Genomic DNA, 13,472 nt, shown 5'->3' on the forward strand with positions numbered 1-13,472 from the left:
CAGACATGCTGGGTTGATCTGTTTATCAGAGGCAGCCCCAAGCATTGCACAGCTGCAGGCTACAGTCGTCCAGTAATGGAGAATAATTCCTCAACAACATTTCTGGACACTTGTGCAGTCCATGCACAGATGGGCGATTGCTTACATCACGTCCAGAGAAGGCCATTCCTTCTATTAAATGTCTTCTATATACATGCTATATTAGAGGCTTAGTATATACAATCTGCATTTCTTTTTTAACTAGCATGTTTTCTTTTTCTTTTTTTTGGAAATGGGGTTGCACAGCTTTGGGATAAAATGAATCAAATAGGGTTGGGAAAGTGTGAAAAGTAAGCTTTCAGTGACAATGAAACTGTATGAGTTGGAAATTTCTCCCTTTTGTGTGACTGTCTCCTGCACATCAAAAGCCCCTTCAACCACTGAAAAGCATGAATGCTCCAGTCATTTGCATAATACAGCTCCTCTTTTGTTTGGAGTGCAGGTGATTGTTTAATTTCAATCACATCCTCACTAACATTGAATTTTTACACCACTCATATTTTGCAACGCTTTTATCCCTCCAACCGATTTCAAAAGAGAAACACGCATCACCTACATGTAGATGTTAGGGCTTGTGTTACGGTTTCAGAACTCAAAGCGCCTCCATCAGCTGCATGTTTAATCCAAAGCTAACAAGTAATCATCAAGTGCTAATAAGCTGGAGTGACAGACCCGCTTATGCAGTGACAAAAGTTGGATTTGGAAAACTGTGTGCATCACATTTTAATTTTCACATGCTTTACAACATGACATCATTCACATCAAATGCTTTCATAGCAAATAAATCCCACTGGTAAATAGCAAATAGCAAAATTATGTGTTGGAGACTGAATGAGGTTGAAGACAGATTTACAAATGAAGCCCACGATGTGCTACAATATGGCAAGGAGGAAATTATAGCTGTCGTCTTTCCATGAGACTGAATTGATGTGGTGTGAAAAGAGTTATATAAGATATGGTTTAAAGAAAAGCACTGTACCTTGTACATTTTAGGCATAAAGAAAACATCGAGTTTTAAATTTAGTTTTAGGTCTTTATTTAATTTCACAACTATGATTGGGTCTTCCATCCCAAAGGCAAAGGTGAAATTCACTTTTCTCACCCTAGCAAACGAAGAAGGTCAGCCAGTGTGTTAGATGATAATTATGTTGCCCAAGGACATTTTAGCAAGCACACCACTCTATTAATCACATCCCTCTGTCATATCCTGTGTCCTAATATGTCCAGTTTTTGAAATATTGTCAATCATTAAAAAAAACAAAAAAACATCTAGATATGGGGCTGATTTTGCTGCATTGATTCCTATAAGCAGTTAAAGCTTTTAAGTTGTCAACAAGAAGCTCTCTCTGGCTTCTGATTTGTTTCAAACAAAAGTGAAGAAAATGATTTGAAAACACAACCTGCTGAAACTCAAATTCAACAAAAGATTAAATACAAAAAACAGCAATAAGGCCTCAGTGTCAGAGGTGTGGCTTTAAAATACAAGGATCCTGGAGATTACTGCTTTCAAGGAAAAGGATTCAGAGCAAATACAGCTCAGTTTGTGTCTCCAAGGAAAGCATTTTGAACCGTTTGCATTGTTTCATTCAAGTAACACATAAAAGCCACAAGACAAACTCTGAAAAATTCAGCAGGTCATTTGAAGCCACAAATCCTCAGTGACTCCCCTCCTCTGCTGAACCACCCCCCCCCCCCCCCCCCCCCCCCCCCCCCCCCCCCCAAAAAAAAAACATCCTGTTTGTTTGGTTGAAGAAACAGAGTGGCACTTTGTGAAACCGGCTAAAAATACTTTACTTTGTGGCAGATTAAAATGATTTTTCATAGATTCTGCCAAGGCTTCTGGGTGCATTATCAAAAGAGCATTAACTATTGTCAAAGAACATGCAGGGTTTTATTTTTTTAACGCATTTTTAAAAAATGTCTTGGGTCTTTTACTGGAATGAAAGAATCAATAAAAAAGGGGCAATGAGAAAATAACTGTTATTTATGTATACATATATATGTTTATATAAAAACACAGCCTAGAGACCAATAAGCAACCACATTGGGAAAATTTTCCCAGCAAGTTGGCATTGGGTTGCTTGCAGTTTTCAATTTAAGTTGGTTGGAAACAGGTATATAGTGCTTCACTGAAAACTTCCTTGAGATTCTTTTGGTTGGAAGCAGATTGCTGCAGTTCCCTGTAGTCTGCATGGAAGATGCCCATTCATCTGCAAACACACACAACCTCCTCCCCGAGCTGTAGTGAAACTTGAAAAGGCAGACAAGTCTATGTAAACTGCAGGCAATGGCAGCAATCTGCTAGTGACCAAAGCAATCACAAGGAGGCTTTCACTGAAGCACTGTTTACCCCTTTGCAACCAATTTCACCCAGTGACTACCAGCAACCTCCAGCAGCAACTTAACCAGTCGAGGAATGCACATTTTTCCCTAGCAAGCTGTGGTTGCTGGGGGGGGTCACGGATCAGTCTGTTGGCCTGTGTGACTGAGGCCTAAAATAAGCCATTCTGGATCCCTTCCCCCTCCCTTTAAGACAATTTTTTTCTGATTGGCTGCCTCTTATAAGCAAAATGTTAGAACTCACAGCTCACAAGTAGAGTTGTGTGCTGAGAAATAACCATATAAGGATATCCTCTCTCACTGACATCACACAGAGCCAAGCGTCATTTGAGGTAGGAACTATTGGCTTACAGTATAAATATTGCTTGCACTTATGTGAAACTTTTTTGAGTTATTTTAGATGATGTCATTGGCATTGCTTTTTAGTAACAGCAAACTATTGAGAGACAGCAATGAAAATATGGGCAGTAGCACTCTTATTACAGTGCAAGTCCAGAGTCTGTGAGCCGTAAAATATAGGAGTCTCTTGCTACTTATTCATTCCCCATTCCTGCATGAAAATTTTACCTACCCATCAATTATTTCATTGGCACCACATGAGTACAAAATATTCACACTGTATTTTTCCAGCTATGATCTAAACAGTAAATTCTGTCTGTCTTTCAGGTCCACAGAAAGACCTTAAACCCAGTGTTCAATGAGACATTTCAGTTTGGCGTGCCGCTGAATGAGCTACATTCCAGGAAGCTGCATTTCTCCGTGTATGACTTCGACCGCTTCTCCAGACACGACCTTATAGGACAGGTAGTGGTGGACAACCTGCTGGACTTCAGCGAGGGCAGCGGGGACAAACCCATCTGGAGGGACATTGTGGAGGGCACTGCGGTAAGAAATAACCCAAAATAGATGTGCTCATTTGGAGGAGATCCCCACTGTAGATTAGATTTGATGAAATTTGAATGAGCCTTGTGGTGCATTTGGGCCGATGCAGCTGCAAATTATGGGCCAAAGCTGTGATAAATAGAACTGAACCAGAAATGGAGCATATCAGACCTGACACAAGTGACAGCTTCTATTTGAGATTTTAGCTCGGAAGAAAGAGAAAAGAAATATAGCCGTATAAAGGCAAGAGGCAGACACAAACACAGTGAATCAGAGTTATTATTATCATTAGACCTTATTTTTATTATATTTTAAACTTTTATTTTTAATTCAGTTTACTTTCAGTTTTGCTCATTTCAACTTGTTTTTAACATTAACAAATTACTTTTATTTTAGTTATAATTCATTTCAGTGTCAGTTTTATTTCTTTATATTGAAATGTGAAGAATGTGCAAACCTCAGGCTTCTTGTGTTCATATATTTAGCCAAATTGGCAACTCATAAGTTTCAAAATTTTTTATTGGCAGATAAATGCATTTTTAGTTTTGGCACTGGAGCCACTGCCAAAAATTTTGACTGTGACTGTTTTTTTGCTGTTGGACAAAAAGATGCATAAAGTAAAAATGTCAAATAATGACAACAGAAATGCAGTAAACAGAAAGAAAGGAGTAAATCATCTGCCTTTAACTACATCTCTTGGGTACACTCACACAGTAATTTGCAGGTAGGTTATCAAAGCAACTTGAAGAACGTGCCACAGTTCTGTGGATTCCAGTTGTCTCAGGTGCATCTTTGTCTTGATGTAATCCCAGACTGACTCCAGGCGGGACCAAACCATCTGTTTGTCGTTCTGGTGGCTGGAGATGGCTCTTTAGAACTCTGTTTGTGCTTGTTGTCCTGCTTCAGAATGAATTTGAGGCCAGACATCTCCCTGATGCTCACGTGTGATGGAAAATAATCTCCCCAAAACTTCTGCACAGTATTTTACATGCATGTCACTGAGAATACAGAATTAATAGTAGAAATAATATCCAATTCAATAAAATCTGTAATCAAAGTGGCAAAATACTTACAAAATATGTTATTTAAATACCTGAAGTCAATGCACTGATTGTTTTTTGTTTTTTTTTTAAGTTTAAAAATCTGAAATTTATCTGAAATGATGTGGTCTGGAATCCTGTCTTTGGAATTTCCAGATCATTAAAAACTGTAAATACATGATTATTGAAATGTTTTTGTGGCTTCACAAAGACTCAAAAAGCTGTAATCAGGTTTCTGCAAACATTTCTGGACTGCTGGCCTGCTGCATAGGTTCATTCAGAGTCTGGTAAAGTAACAAAGCAGCTCAGAAGAGTCCAGATAGATTACTGGAAGGGCAATGTGAGCCACTTTCAAACTTTATATCAGGCAATGTCCAAGTAGATTTATATGAAATATTCATAGAAGGCTATTAGCAAATTAGTTGGAGCAAAGTCTTAAAAAAATTTTGGCATGGAGGTTTAATTTATTAAATAAGTTTAAAGCATCAGCGTCTTGGCTTATTTCAGTGTTTCACTGGGGGAAGTATTGATTAGTGAGGCTCAAAGCCACTAAGGAACCATCACACCACAGTGTGATCTGAATACCGCCGATGTCATTACTGAGGTGCCACCGAGAGCACGGGCAGATCAGTAGATAGGACTGGAGGGAGAGATATAAAAAGCCCGGAACGTCGTCGCTTCTGTTTAACTCTTTCCTGCTCGGGGACTTTGACAGATCGGTGCATGATTCATTTACAGTGACAGCACTTCCCCTGTGCCTGAACGCTCCTCCTGTCCACATCAGAGCACCTGCTGTCACCCGCTGTCAGTCACAGATGCAACGCTTTTCAAACCACAGATAGCAAACCACAGAACTCCTACCTCTCTGCTTCTGATGTTGTGTGTGATATGTCTGACCTTGCCCCATTTCTGAGCTCTGCTTGCATTTATATTGACCTACAGGAGAAGGCTGATCTCGGGGAACTTAATTTCTCGCTGTGTTACCTGCCTACCGCAGGCAGGCTCACCATTACAATCATCAAGGCCACCAACCTCAAAGCCATGGACCTGACTGGTTTCTCAGGTAAAGGATTAACACATTCACACACATCATGCTGCCACGAGACCTCCAGCGAGGACTCTGACTGGAAACTCATTTACAGGAAAAATATGACAGAAAACAGCTTAAGCGCTGTCCTGAAAAACAGCTGCTGGTGATAAATGTTTCTTTCCTGAGTGCTTTTAGCTTTATATCTTGATCTGACTGATAACAGGCCAGATGTACACTATAATAACGGGCATGAAGCCGTGCAGAGATATTTTTCTTCTCTGGGTAAACATCATTGTTAAACATGGTGCTAGATCCTTTTCGATAAAATAGTAATTTACATGCCATTTAGCAACAAATGAAGAAGAAAGTTTTCTCTAACAGAGGCCGCCCCCACAGATCTGAGTGTAATGCAGCTTTGTGACACGTGGTGTTGCATCTGGGTGGAGGAATCCTGCTCCTGTTTTTCTAGTGTTATCTCCACTTTCAATAAAACCAACAGGCATGCATGCAACATGTTTTCATAAGGTAATTTCTCAAAAACTAATAAGTCACTTACAGATGCAGACGAAGCATGAAGAGACAAATTACTGCAAATCTTTGCCAAATATTCCCTGAATATACAGAGCGTCATCTGTAACTGTGAGAGCAGAGCTTCATGGAGTAGAAGTGGAGTATATATGACCTGAAGGTATAAAAAGCAGACATAGAAATGTGATTTCAAACTCCAATATTTAATTAACAATTATATTAAAAAGAGGTTTTAGTTATCCTTCACTTAAAAGCTTGATGATTGCCCTCTCCGATTAAGCGAGATCTGAAATGTTAATGATCTCACGCTGTTATTATTCCACACTGATTCCGACATGATTGCGGCCCCTGAAAGATGCTTAAATGCAGCATAAAAACAGAATCGTGGGTGTGTGTGTTTTCCTTGGCTGCTGTCGTCAAGCTGCACATGTTGAATGGATAACTGAGGTGATTCAACCTGTGCTGCTTTTCTCCCTTTGTGTTCTTAATCCAGCTTTGCCAAGGTGACTTGATTTTCATGCCTTTTATGTGTTACAGATGCGGATACCTGTGAACATAATACCTAACAGGGTTCACAGGAGTCTCCTCTTATCTTATTTTCTCTGCTCCCCCCTCCTCTCTCTCCGCCTCTTTCTTCTCCTTCTTTGCTGCTTCCCACCACACCACCCCCTCTTCCTTTTCCCACCACCTGCTTTCTTTCCCTTCCCATCTTCCTTGTCTTTCTCTCCCTGTCTCTGCTTCAGATCCGTACGTGAAGGCCTCTCTGATATGTGACGGGCGGAGGCTAAAAAAGAGGAAGACCTCCATCAAGAAGAACACACTGAATCCCACGTACAACGAGGCGCTGGTGTTTGACATTCCCAATGAAAATATAGAAAATGTATCTATCATCATTGCGGTGATGGACTATGACTGGTGAGCAAGCTGAGGTGTTATTATATTCAAGCGTGCTCCAGGGGATTTAAGATCAATTGGACCATTGCTGTGAAGTAGCTGCTTATTGAATGTGCGCTTTGCACATGCGGCACGATGCTGCTTTTGGGTCATCACATTTTGACGTGCTGCAGCTGTGTTGAACACGATGAGGGCCCCCTTGTGAGTCAGCCTCCTTGTGGATGTTCCCTGTTTTACATAGACGGGCACCTCATGAATAAGAATGATTTATGCTAATGGTGAAGAAAGAAGTGTAACCCTGCCAGTGTTTGGCTGTCTGATGCTTGCAGCAACACTTGGCTGCTTGATGTGTTTGTGTACAAATGCGCCTCCTCCCTATTATGTAGCCTGCCCTCCATTTGGCATCTCTATAGGTGTGTGCTTTTGTATGTTTGTGCTCATGCCTGCATCCTTACTGAAGAGATTTCATACAGGCCTGTGTGCATTTGCGAGCTGCTATTCAATTTCCTTCCTCAACTGCTGTATTCTTTTCCTAGTACTCACGGTTGATAAATGAGACTCTATGCTTGCTTCTTACAAGCCCTGTCTTCCTCTCCTTCTGCTTTTCTAATCCCTCTCTTCAACCCCTTCCTTTTCTTTCTGCTTCTCTCTCATCCGTGCTCCCGTCCCTCCCACCCTTGCTGTGTGTCAGCATTGGTCATAACGAGGTTATAGGGATGTGTCGTGTGGGCAGTGATGCTGACGGTCCAGGGAGGGAGCATTGGACTGCCATGCTGGCCAATCCTCGCAAACCAATAGAGCACTGGCATCAGCTTGTGGAGGTAATGAGCATACAATCATGTCTGCTTGTGTGTGTATCCATGTGTTCTGAGTATATGCTTGGGTACAGAGCATAACTATAATGTTTTATATCATATGATGATAATTATGCATCATTAGAAGTAGTGGTAGCATTAAGAACCCTAATACATGAAGAATAGTGGAGTAGCAGTGACAGTAATATAGAAGAAATGGTATGGTTTCAGTGGAAGCAGCATCAGTTATGGAATAATTATTCAGCTTTAATTTAACCTATTCCTCTCTAATGGGTCCAGGCTATCTGTTATAAAAGCACAACCGACAGCCTTTTTCCAAAGCTTGTAGAGCATGGCACATTCTCTTAAGAGGCCACATAGTACTGCTTTGAGTGAAACTGAAGCAGCTGTTATTGCATTTAGATTTTGTTGCATTGGATTTGGTACAAAGGGTTCCCAAACATCTGCGTTCCTCTGATTTAGTTCTTATTAGGTGAAATTTGAGAGGTTAAATCCTCAATATTCACTGGAGTTTATTTAGATTAACTCTGGAATGGTGATAAGATTAAGAGGAGTTACTGCATTTCAAAATTCTTGACCCAGTGTTTCTGTTTCACAGAACTCAAAGTTGTTTATTTAAAAAAAAAAGGTTCAGTTGTTAGTGATTTTATTTGTTTTTAGAAGTTAAGAAAAACCAAAAACATTCTACCATAGGAAAAGTCCCATCTACTTAAATATGAAAGTTAAAAAGTAATTAATATGCAGGATGTGCCATTGTGTGGAACAACTCCTAATCTCTATAATGCATAATTCTATATAGATAAACGTAGATAAACTTCATCAATTCAGGCAGACAGATTTTTGTGTCTTTCTTCGGAGACAGGTAAACTGTTTCCCACACTGCACATGTCCCCCATATGAAACAGCTGCTGGCTCTTTCATATTAATTGTTGCACTGTTCCTTTAAAGTGGCAGTTCACCCCAAACTAAATATATGCGCTTCTCTCTGGCATGTAGTGATATTCATCCATTTCGATTGCTTTGGTGTGAGTCGTCCGGTTTGGGAGATTTGACTGCGGACTGTAGAAATGTCTGCACTTGCCTTGTTGTGGCGCTTTAGAAACCTCTGCAGAAATGTCTCATTGCAGAAACCTGGTTATTCACAAAAATCCTCAAACCCGAGCAGCTTCACGTAGGAGGCATTTTCTTTCTACGGAACAACACCTGCCAGCCAAAGGAAGTGTGCAGCTAGCTACCGTTACAGCTCAGCTGAGGGAGACGCCATTAGTGTTTACATCCTGTCACGCTTTCACAAGCACGAGCCTCTCGTCACAGGTAGAGGCGCTTTGCCTTCTGCGCTGTGATGTGGTCGGTGTAGTTCAGTAGACACAAAATAGTCTCTCTCTTGATTTCTAGAAAATAAGATTTCTTTTATCTAATTTATTTTTTAGCGCTCATAAGAAAAAATGTTCATTTCCAACTCCACTTTAGTTTTTGTTTGTAGCTTCTGGTTTTGCATTAGTCAAAGTTAGATTTGCTGATTAACTGTTCCTCAGTGTATGAGACATATGACAATACTTCCAAAAGTGTGATAAAACAATAGCTGTCGTAGTGGTGCTTCAGCATAAAATATAACATTTATTTAATGTTTTTCCCACTGAATGTGTTGAAAGTGTTTTCTTTGCCAAATGTGTTCTTCCTTGCAGGAAAAAGCAATCGGTACATTTGTGTCAAAGAGTTCTGCCACATCCTCCCCAAAGCCACACATCGTGGTGGACAGTCCCCACTCCGAATAAAACTGTAAGCCTCTTCTTTCCACAGCATGGTTTTTAAGCATACTGTTATTTTTTTTGGCATCATTTGTGTCATCACTCGGGTAGCAATAAAACATCTCCTGGATTTCAGCTTGTAAAGTGGATGCACCTTTTGGAAATCGTAAAGTGTAGTAGGATGTGTACGTGACGTGTAGCAGATGCAGATTTACACCGGAAAACTAGTCAAGTCTTTAAAAGCATGACCTAACTGGGAGCGAGTGATAAAGTAGAAGCTGTGGAGCTGTCAGATGTAGGAGCTCTGAGGCACAGGCATGTGTATAATCTCGATGTTATGGGTTATATAATGCATCTCCCCCTCCTCCCTTCAAACGTACAGTACTGCATGCTGTTTATATATCTTCTCGACCCCCCCAACTTACTCTTCCTTAATCTGCCTCTCCTCCCTTATTCCCTCTTTCCTCAGGTCATTATCATCTCTACAACTCCAGACTTTCCTTTCTTTCTTCTCATCTGTGAATAATTCTCTCCATCAAAGAAAGAGAGACATGGAGACACTGCTAGTGTCCAACTGCTACTGCTGTTCTGCTCCTGCTAATGAATCCTTCTACTCCTGTGCTGTCTTTACTGAGCTGGAGGGAAGAAAAAAAAATCAGCTACATCCATCACAAGCTACACTTTTGAGCATCAGACTACACATTTACAAACACATGTGGACACTACACGGTACAGTGGACTGAAATCAGGTGTACATTTTGGGATTTAGCAAGGAAACACACACCTAACCACACACACACACACACACACACACACACACACACAAATAAATACACAAATACAGAGTTTGTAGTATGTGAGTAGTCTATGTGTGCTTCAGATTAGTGTAGTATTTCATCTAGAAGGAGTGTGATGTGACAAAATTTTCTCTCTTGAAAACTAAAAAAAGTAAAAAGGAAGCCATCATAGAGTGGTCATTTCAACCAGGACCAAAGGTTCACGCCCTTGTACAGACTACAAAAGAAGAAAATCCCGATGTCGATATTTTTCATTTGGTGTACAGTATATGCCGTTCTGTATAGGAATACATCTCATGTAGTACTAGCAGGACGAAATACCCACCGTGGATTCTCTCGGCCATTTTGGACGCCTTCTCCAGGGTTCCTACCCTCTGGTTTCAGAGTTAACTCGCTTATTTTCCCCAGAGGAAAGACGACGAGGCATCCAGTGGTCTTTATTGATGTCAGAAGAGCGAAAAATGAGGACGGACTCATTGGTCCACGCATGTTACACAACCTTGAAATGTGTCCCTCTTCCTCATGCTTTTTGTCACAGTCCTCATGGTGCTCATTAGCATTATTTTTTTATTATTTTGCACCATCATTTGTGGGAAACAGTATACATGCAACCATGTGGAAATGAGTTTATTCATGCTATTTTTTTTTTTACAGTCCACTGAGGATGAGATGATGTGAGACATGAACTATTTGATAGACACCGGCTTTCAGGCCAAACCGCCAGACTTTTCCTAATGTAGGACAAAACGGGCTCAAAAAATCCTGGCTCTGGGATTGGACCAGCATCTGTTTGGAGTGCACTAGCTGGAGGATGTATCCTATGCTGAAGGATATCACCACTCTAATTTATTTTTCAATCATTCCAGGACAATTTTTTTTTTCCTCTCTCAAGCTTCAACTGACAAAATTGTTAGTCCATATCATGTCTCTGACAAGACTTTAGGAGGACACACACGTCCGTGTTGCTTAGTGTGTGTTTCTGTGTTTGTGGGCGTGTTTGTTTTGTATTGTGCGCGTCTGTGCGTGTGCGTATGCCTGTGCGTGTCACTGTGACCCTGTGTGTGACATGTTTCTGTGCTCACCTCCTCCTCCTCTTCCTCCTCTTCCTCGTCTTTTTTCTCTCTTGCCTCCCTCACTCCTCAAATCCCGGCATCCACAGACCGAAAAGCCCGTCTTGGAGCCAACTTTGTGTTGTGTCTTTACAAGAAGCCATTTTCTGCGTGCGTGTGTGCATGCATGCGTGTGTGTGTGTGTGTGTGTGTGTGTGTGTGCGCATGTGTGTGTGTGTGTGCTAGAGTGAATGTGTATGTACTATATGTGCCTCATTGCACTAGGTGGGGAAACACTGTCTTTCATAGACATTAGTTTGTATTGTCTATGTCGTCTCTGAAATCAGCTGCCAGTCATTCAGCCCTTCTCTCCTCTCTGACCCTTCTGCCTGATGTAAGTAACTGTGTTGATTGTGTACTTCTTTCAGTAGTTTGTGTACTGTATGTCCGAGGGAAAAACAAGATGGCACCGGCATTAGTAATTTCAATTTTTGGGTGTGTTTTGATTACATTCATGAGAAAAAAAAGGTTGGAAAAAAAACCCCAAAAAACAAAAACATATTAAGATAAATTTAGATCCCCTTAAAGGCGACACAACAGGGAGGAGGTGTGAGAAATATCTGCACTTTTTGTGTAAACTGATACAGACTTTACAAAGCCGTGTCTGTCACCACACTGTAACCTCAGCAAAACAGTACAACACCTCACTACAGCTACTTGTATTGTTGCCATTTCAGTCTCATTCTCACACACACAGACACACACGTTTACTGAGGAGTGTGTTTGTGTGTGTGTTTGTGGGGTGGAGGGGGTGTTTTCCTCTGGATCAAGGAAGGTATCAGGAGGTTCAAATTATATCTGAAAAGTATTTTGTGTTGTTTGTCAGATGGGGGATTATTGATCAGCTTGTATAAGCAGATATGGTATTGATCCATTGGTCTGGAGGCCCCATAACTCTCCTTTCCCAGCCTCTCACTCTGCTTGTGTCTACCCTATTTAGCCCTTGTGTTACTGCGTTGCGTTACCCTTGTGATAGATTATGAAACTCATACTGGAGCCAGGAAATTCTCCTATTCTCTTCTTCCCTCTGCCCCCCCCCCCAATCCCCTTTCTGTTTCTGTCTGTCTGATTACTCATTCTCTTCTCCAGCAATCCTTACCTGTCCTCCTGCACCTCTCCATCACCTATCCATTTTTCCTGCTCTACTTTCTCTCCATGCTCCTTCAGCTTTCTCACCCACCCCACCCCATCTTGCCCTCTTTCCTCCTCTCTGTGTATGACAGCCCCCTTTCCATCTTCCTCTCTATTCTCTCCCTCGCTGTCTTCTCTCGTTTGTGCAGTTCCGAATGGTCATGGGGAAACATGTTTGCATGCTTATATTAACATGAATGATGTCAACTTGATGCAATGAAAATTATATAAGTGATGCTTTAAGCAAAATCTGACAAAGAACTTGATACTAATACTACTAATGATGACTAAAAGGAGATCTAGCAGATGTTTATCTCTGTGGTCAAAACCTACACTGATGAAAAAGGATTGTTTATGCTGTATTTGTCTTTCTTGAATTGGTATTCCTTTTGATTTACATTTGTTCTTTTTATATATAATTTATTCAAGAGGTTTACTTTTTTATTGGTTAATGCTGAGTATTCGATTGAGAGGTTAAGCCAGGGCGATGGTTTCAGTCAGGACAGCTGTACCAGGTCGCAGGATGTCTGTGGATTTGTAAGTAACAGTGTGGCTGAAGTAATGATCATGGAAATAAAGGATATGTATCATCCAGCCTTCTGTTTCTGACTCCTTTTGATGCACTGGGTTGTCATAGATGCTAGGCAGTGCGCTACATGCTATTTATAACATACAAACCGCTTCACATGTACAGAGTGTATATTTGCCTCAGGCAAAGAAGGTAAGACCTGAACAGAGACTGTCTGAACCCAACTTTTTTTTTTTTTTTTCTTTTGGACTCTCTGTTGTGCATTATGTTGCATGTAATTTTTCAGCCACTTCATCATGAATACTTTATTGTGGCTACATTTTGCCTAAATGCAAAATGGAGCACAGTTGCCTGCCCTGCGGGCTCTCCCACATCTGCCCTCCTACTTCTGTTTTGTCTTCCTTTATTTTAAAAATCACTCATATCATTTGTCATGTGGTTATTATCCCTTGTTAAAGCCCACCAGCAGCAAGCTGCACCTCCAGTGTTTCAGCAGAAAGCAGAGTGAGGAGGAAGACCAAGCTCGAATGTGCAGAGGAATGACAGAGAAGGAGGATTAGGAGGGGATTAAACAAATGAAGGAGGATGAA

At 41.0% G+C, this 13,472-nt stretch overlaps 1 protein-coding gene across 2 annotated transcripts in view; it reads left to right on the forward strand.

Annotated features, from left to right (window-relative positions):
• Positions 1 to 12,447, forward strand: part of syt3 (synaptotagmin III) — a 47,607-nt gene extending 35,160 nt beyond the window's left edge. For both annotated transcript variants that reach the window (XM_030736097.1, XM_030736098.1), the window contains 6 exons: positions 3,046 to 3,264; positions 5,244 to 5,364; positions 6,603 to 6,774; positions 7,445 to 7,574; positions 9,254 to 9,347; positions 9,786 to 12,447. In XM_030736097.1, coding sequence (XP_030591957.1) covers positions 3,046 to 3,264; positions 5,244 to 5,364; positions 6,603 to 6,774; positions 7,445 to 7,574; positions 9,254 to 9,343 — 732 coding nt within the window. In that variant the 3' untranslated portion in view covers positions 9,344 to 9,347; positions 9,786 to 12,447. The remainder of the gene's footprint in view (positions 1 to 3,045; positions 3,265 to 5,243; positions 5,365 to 6,602; positions 6,775 to 7,444; positions 7,575 to 9,253; positions 9,348 to 9,785) is intronic.
• Positions 12,448 to 13,472: the final 1,025 nt, after the last annotated feature.

This window comes from Archocentrus centrarchus, chromosome 8, assembly GCF_007364275.1.
Source record: "Archocentrus centrarchus isolate MPI-CPG fArcCen1 chromosome 8, fArcCen1, whole genome shotgun sequence".
Taxonomy (NCBI): Eukaryota; Metazoa; Chordata; class Actinopteri; order Cichliformes; family Cichlidae; genus Archocentrus; species Archocentrus centrarchus.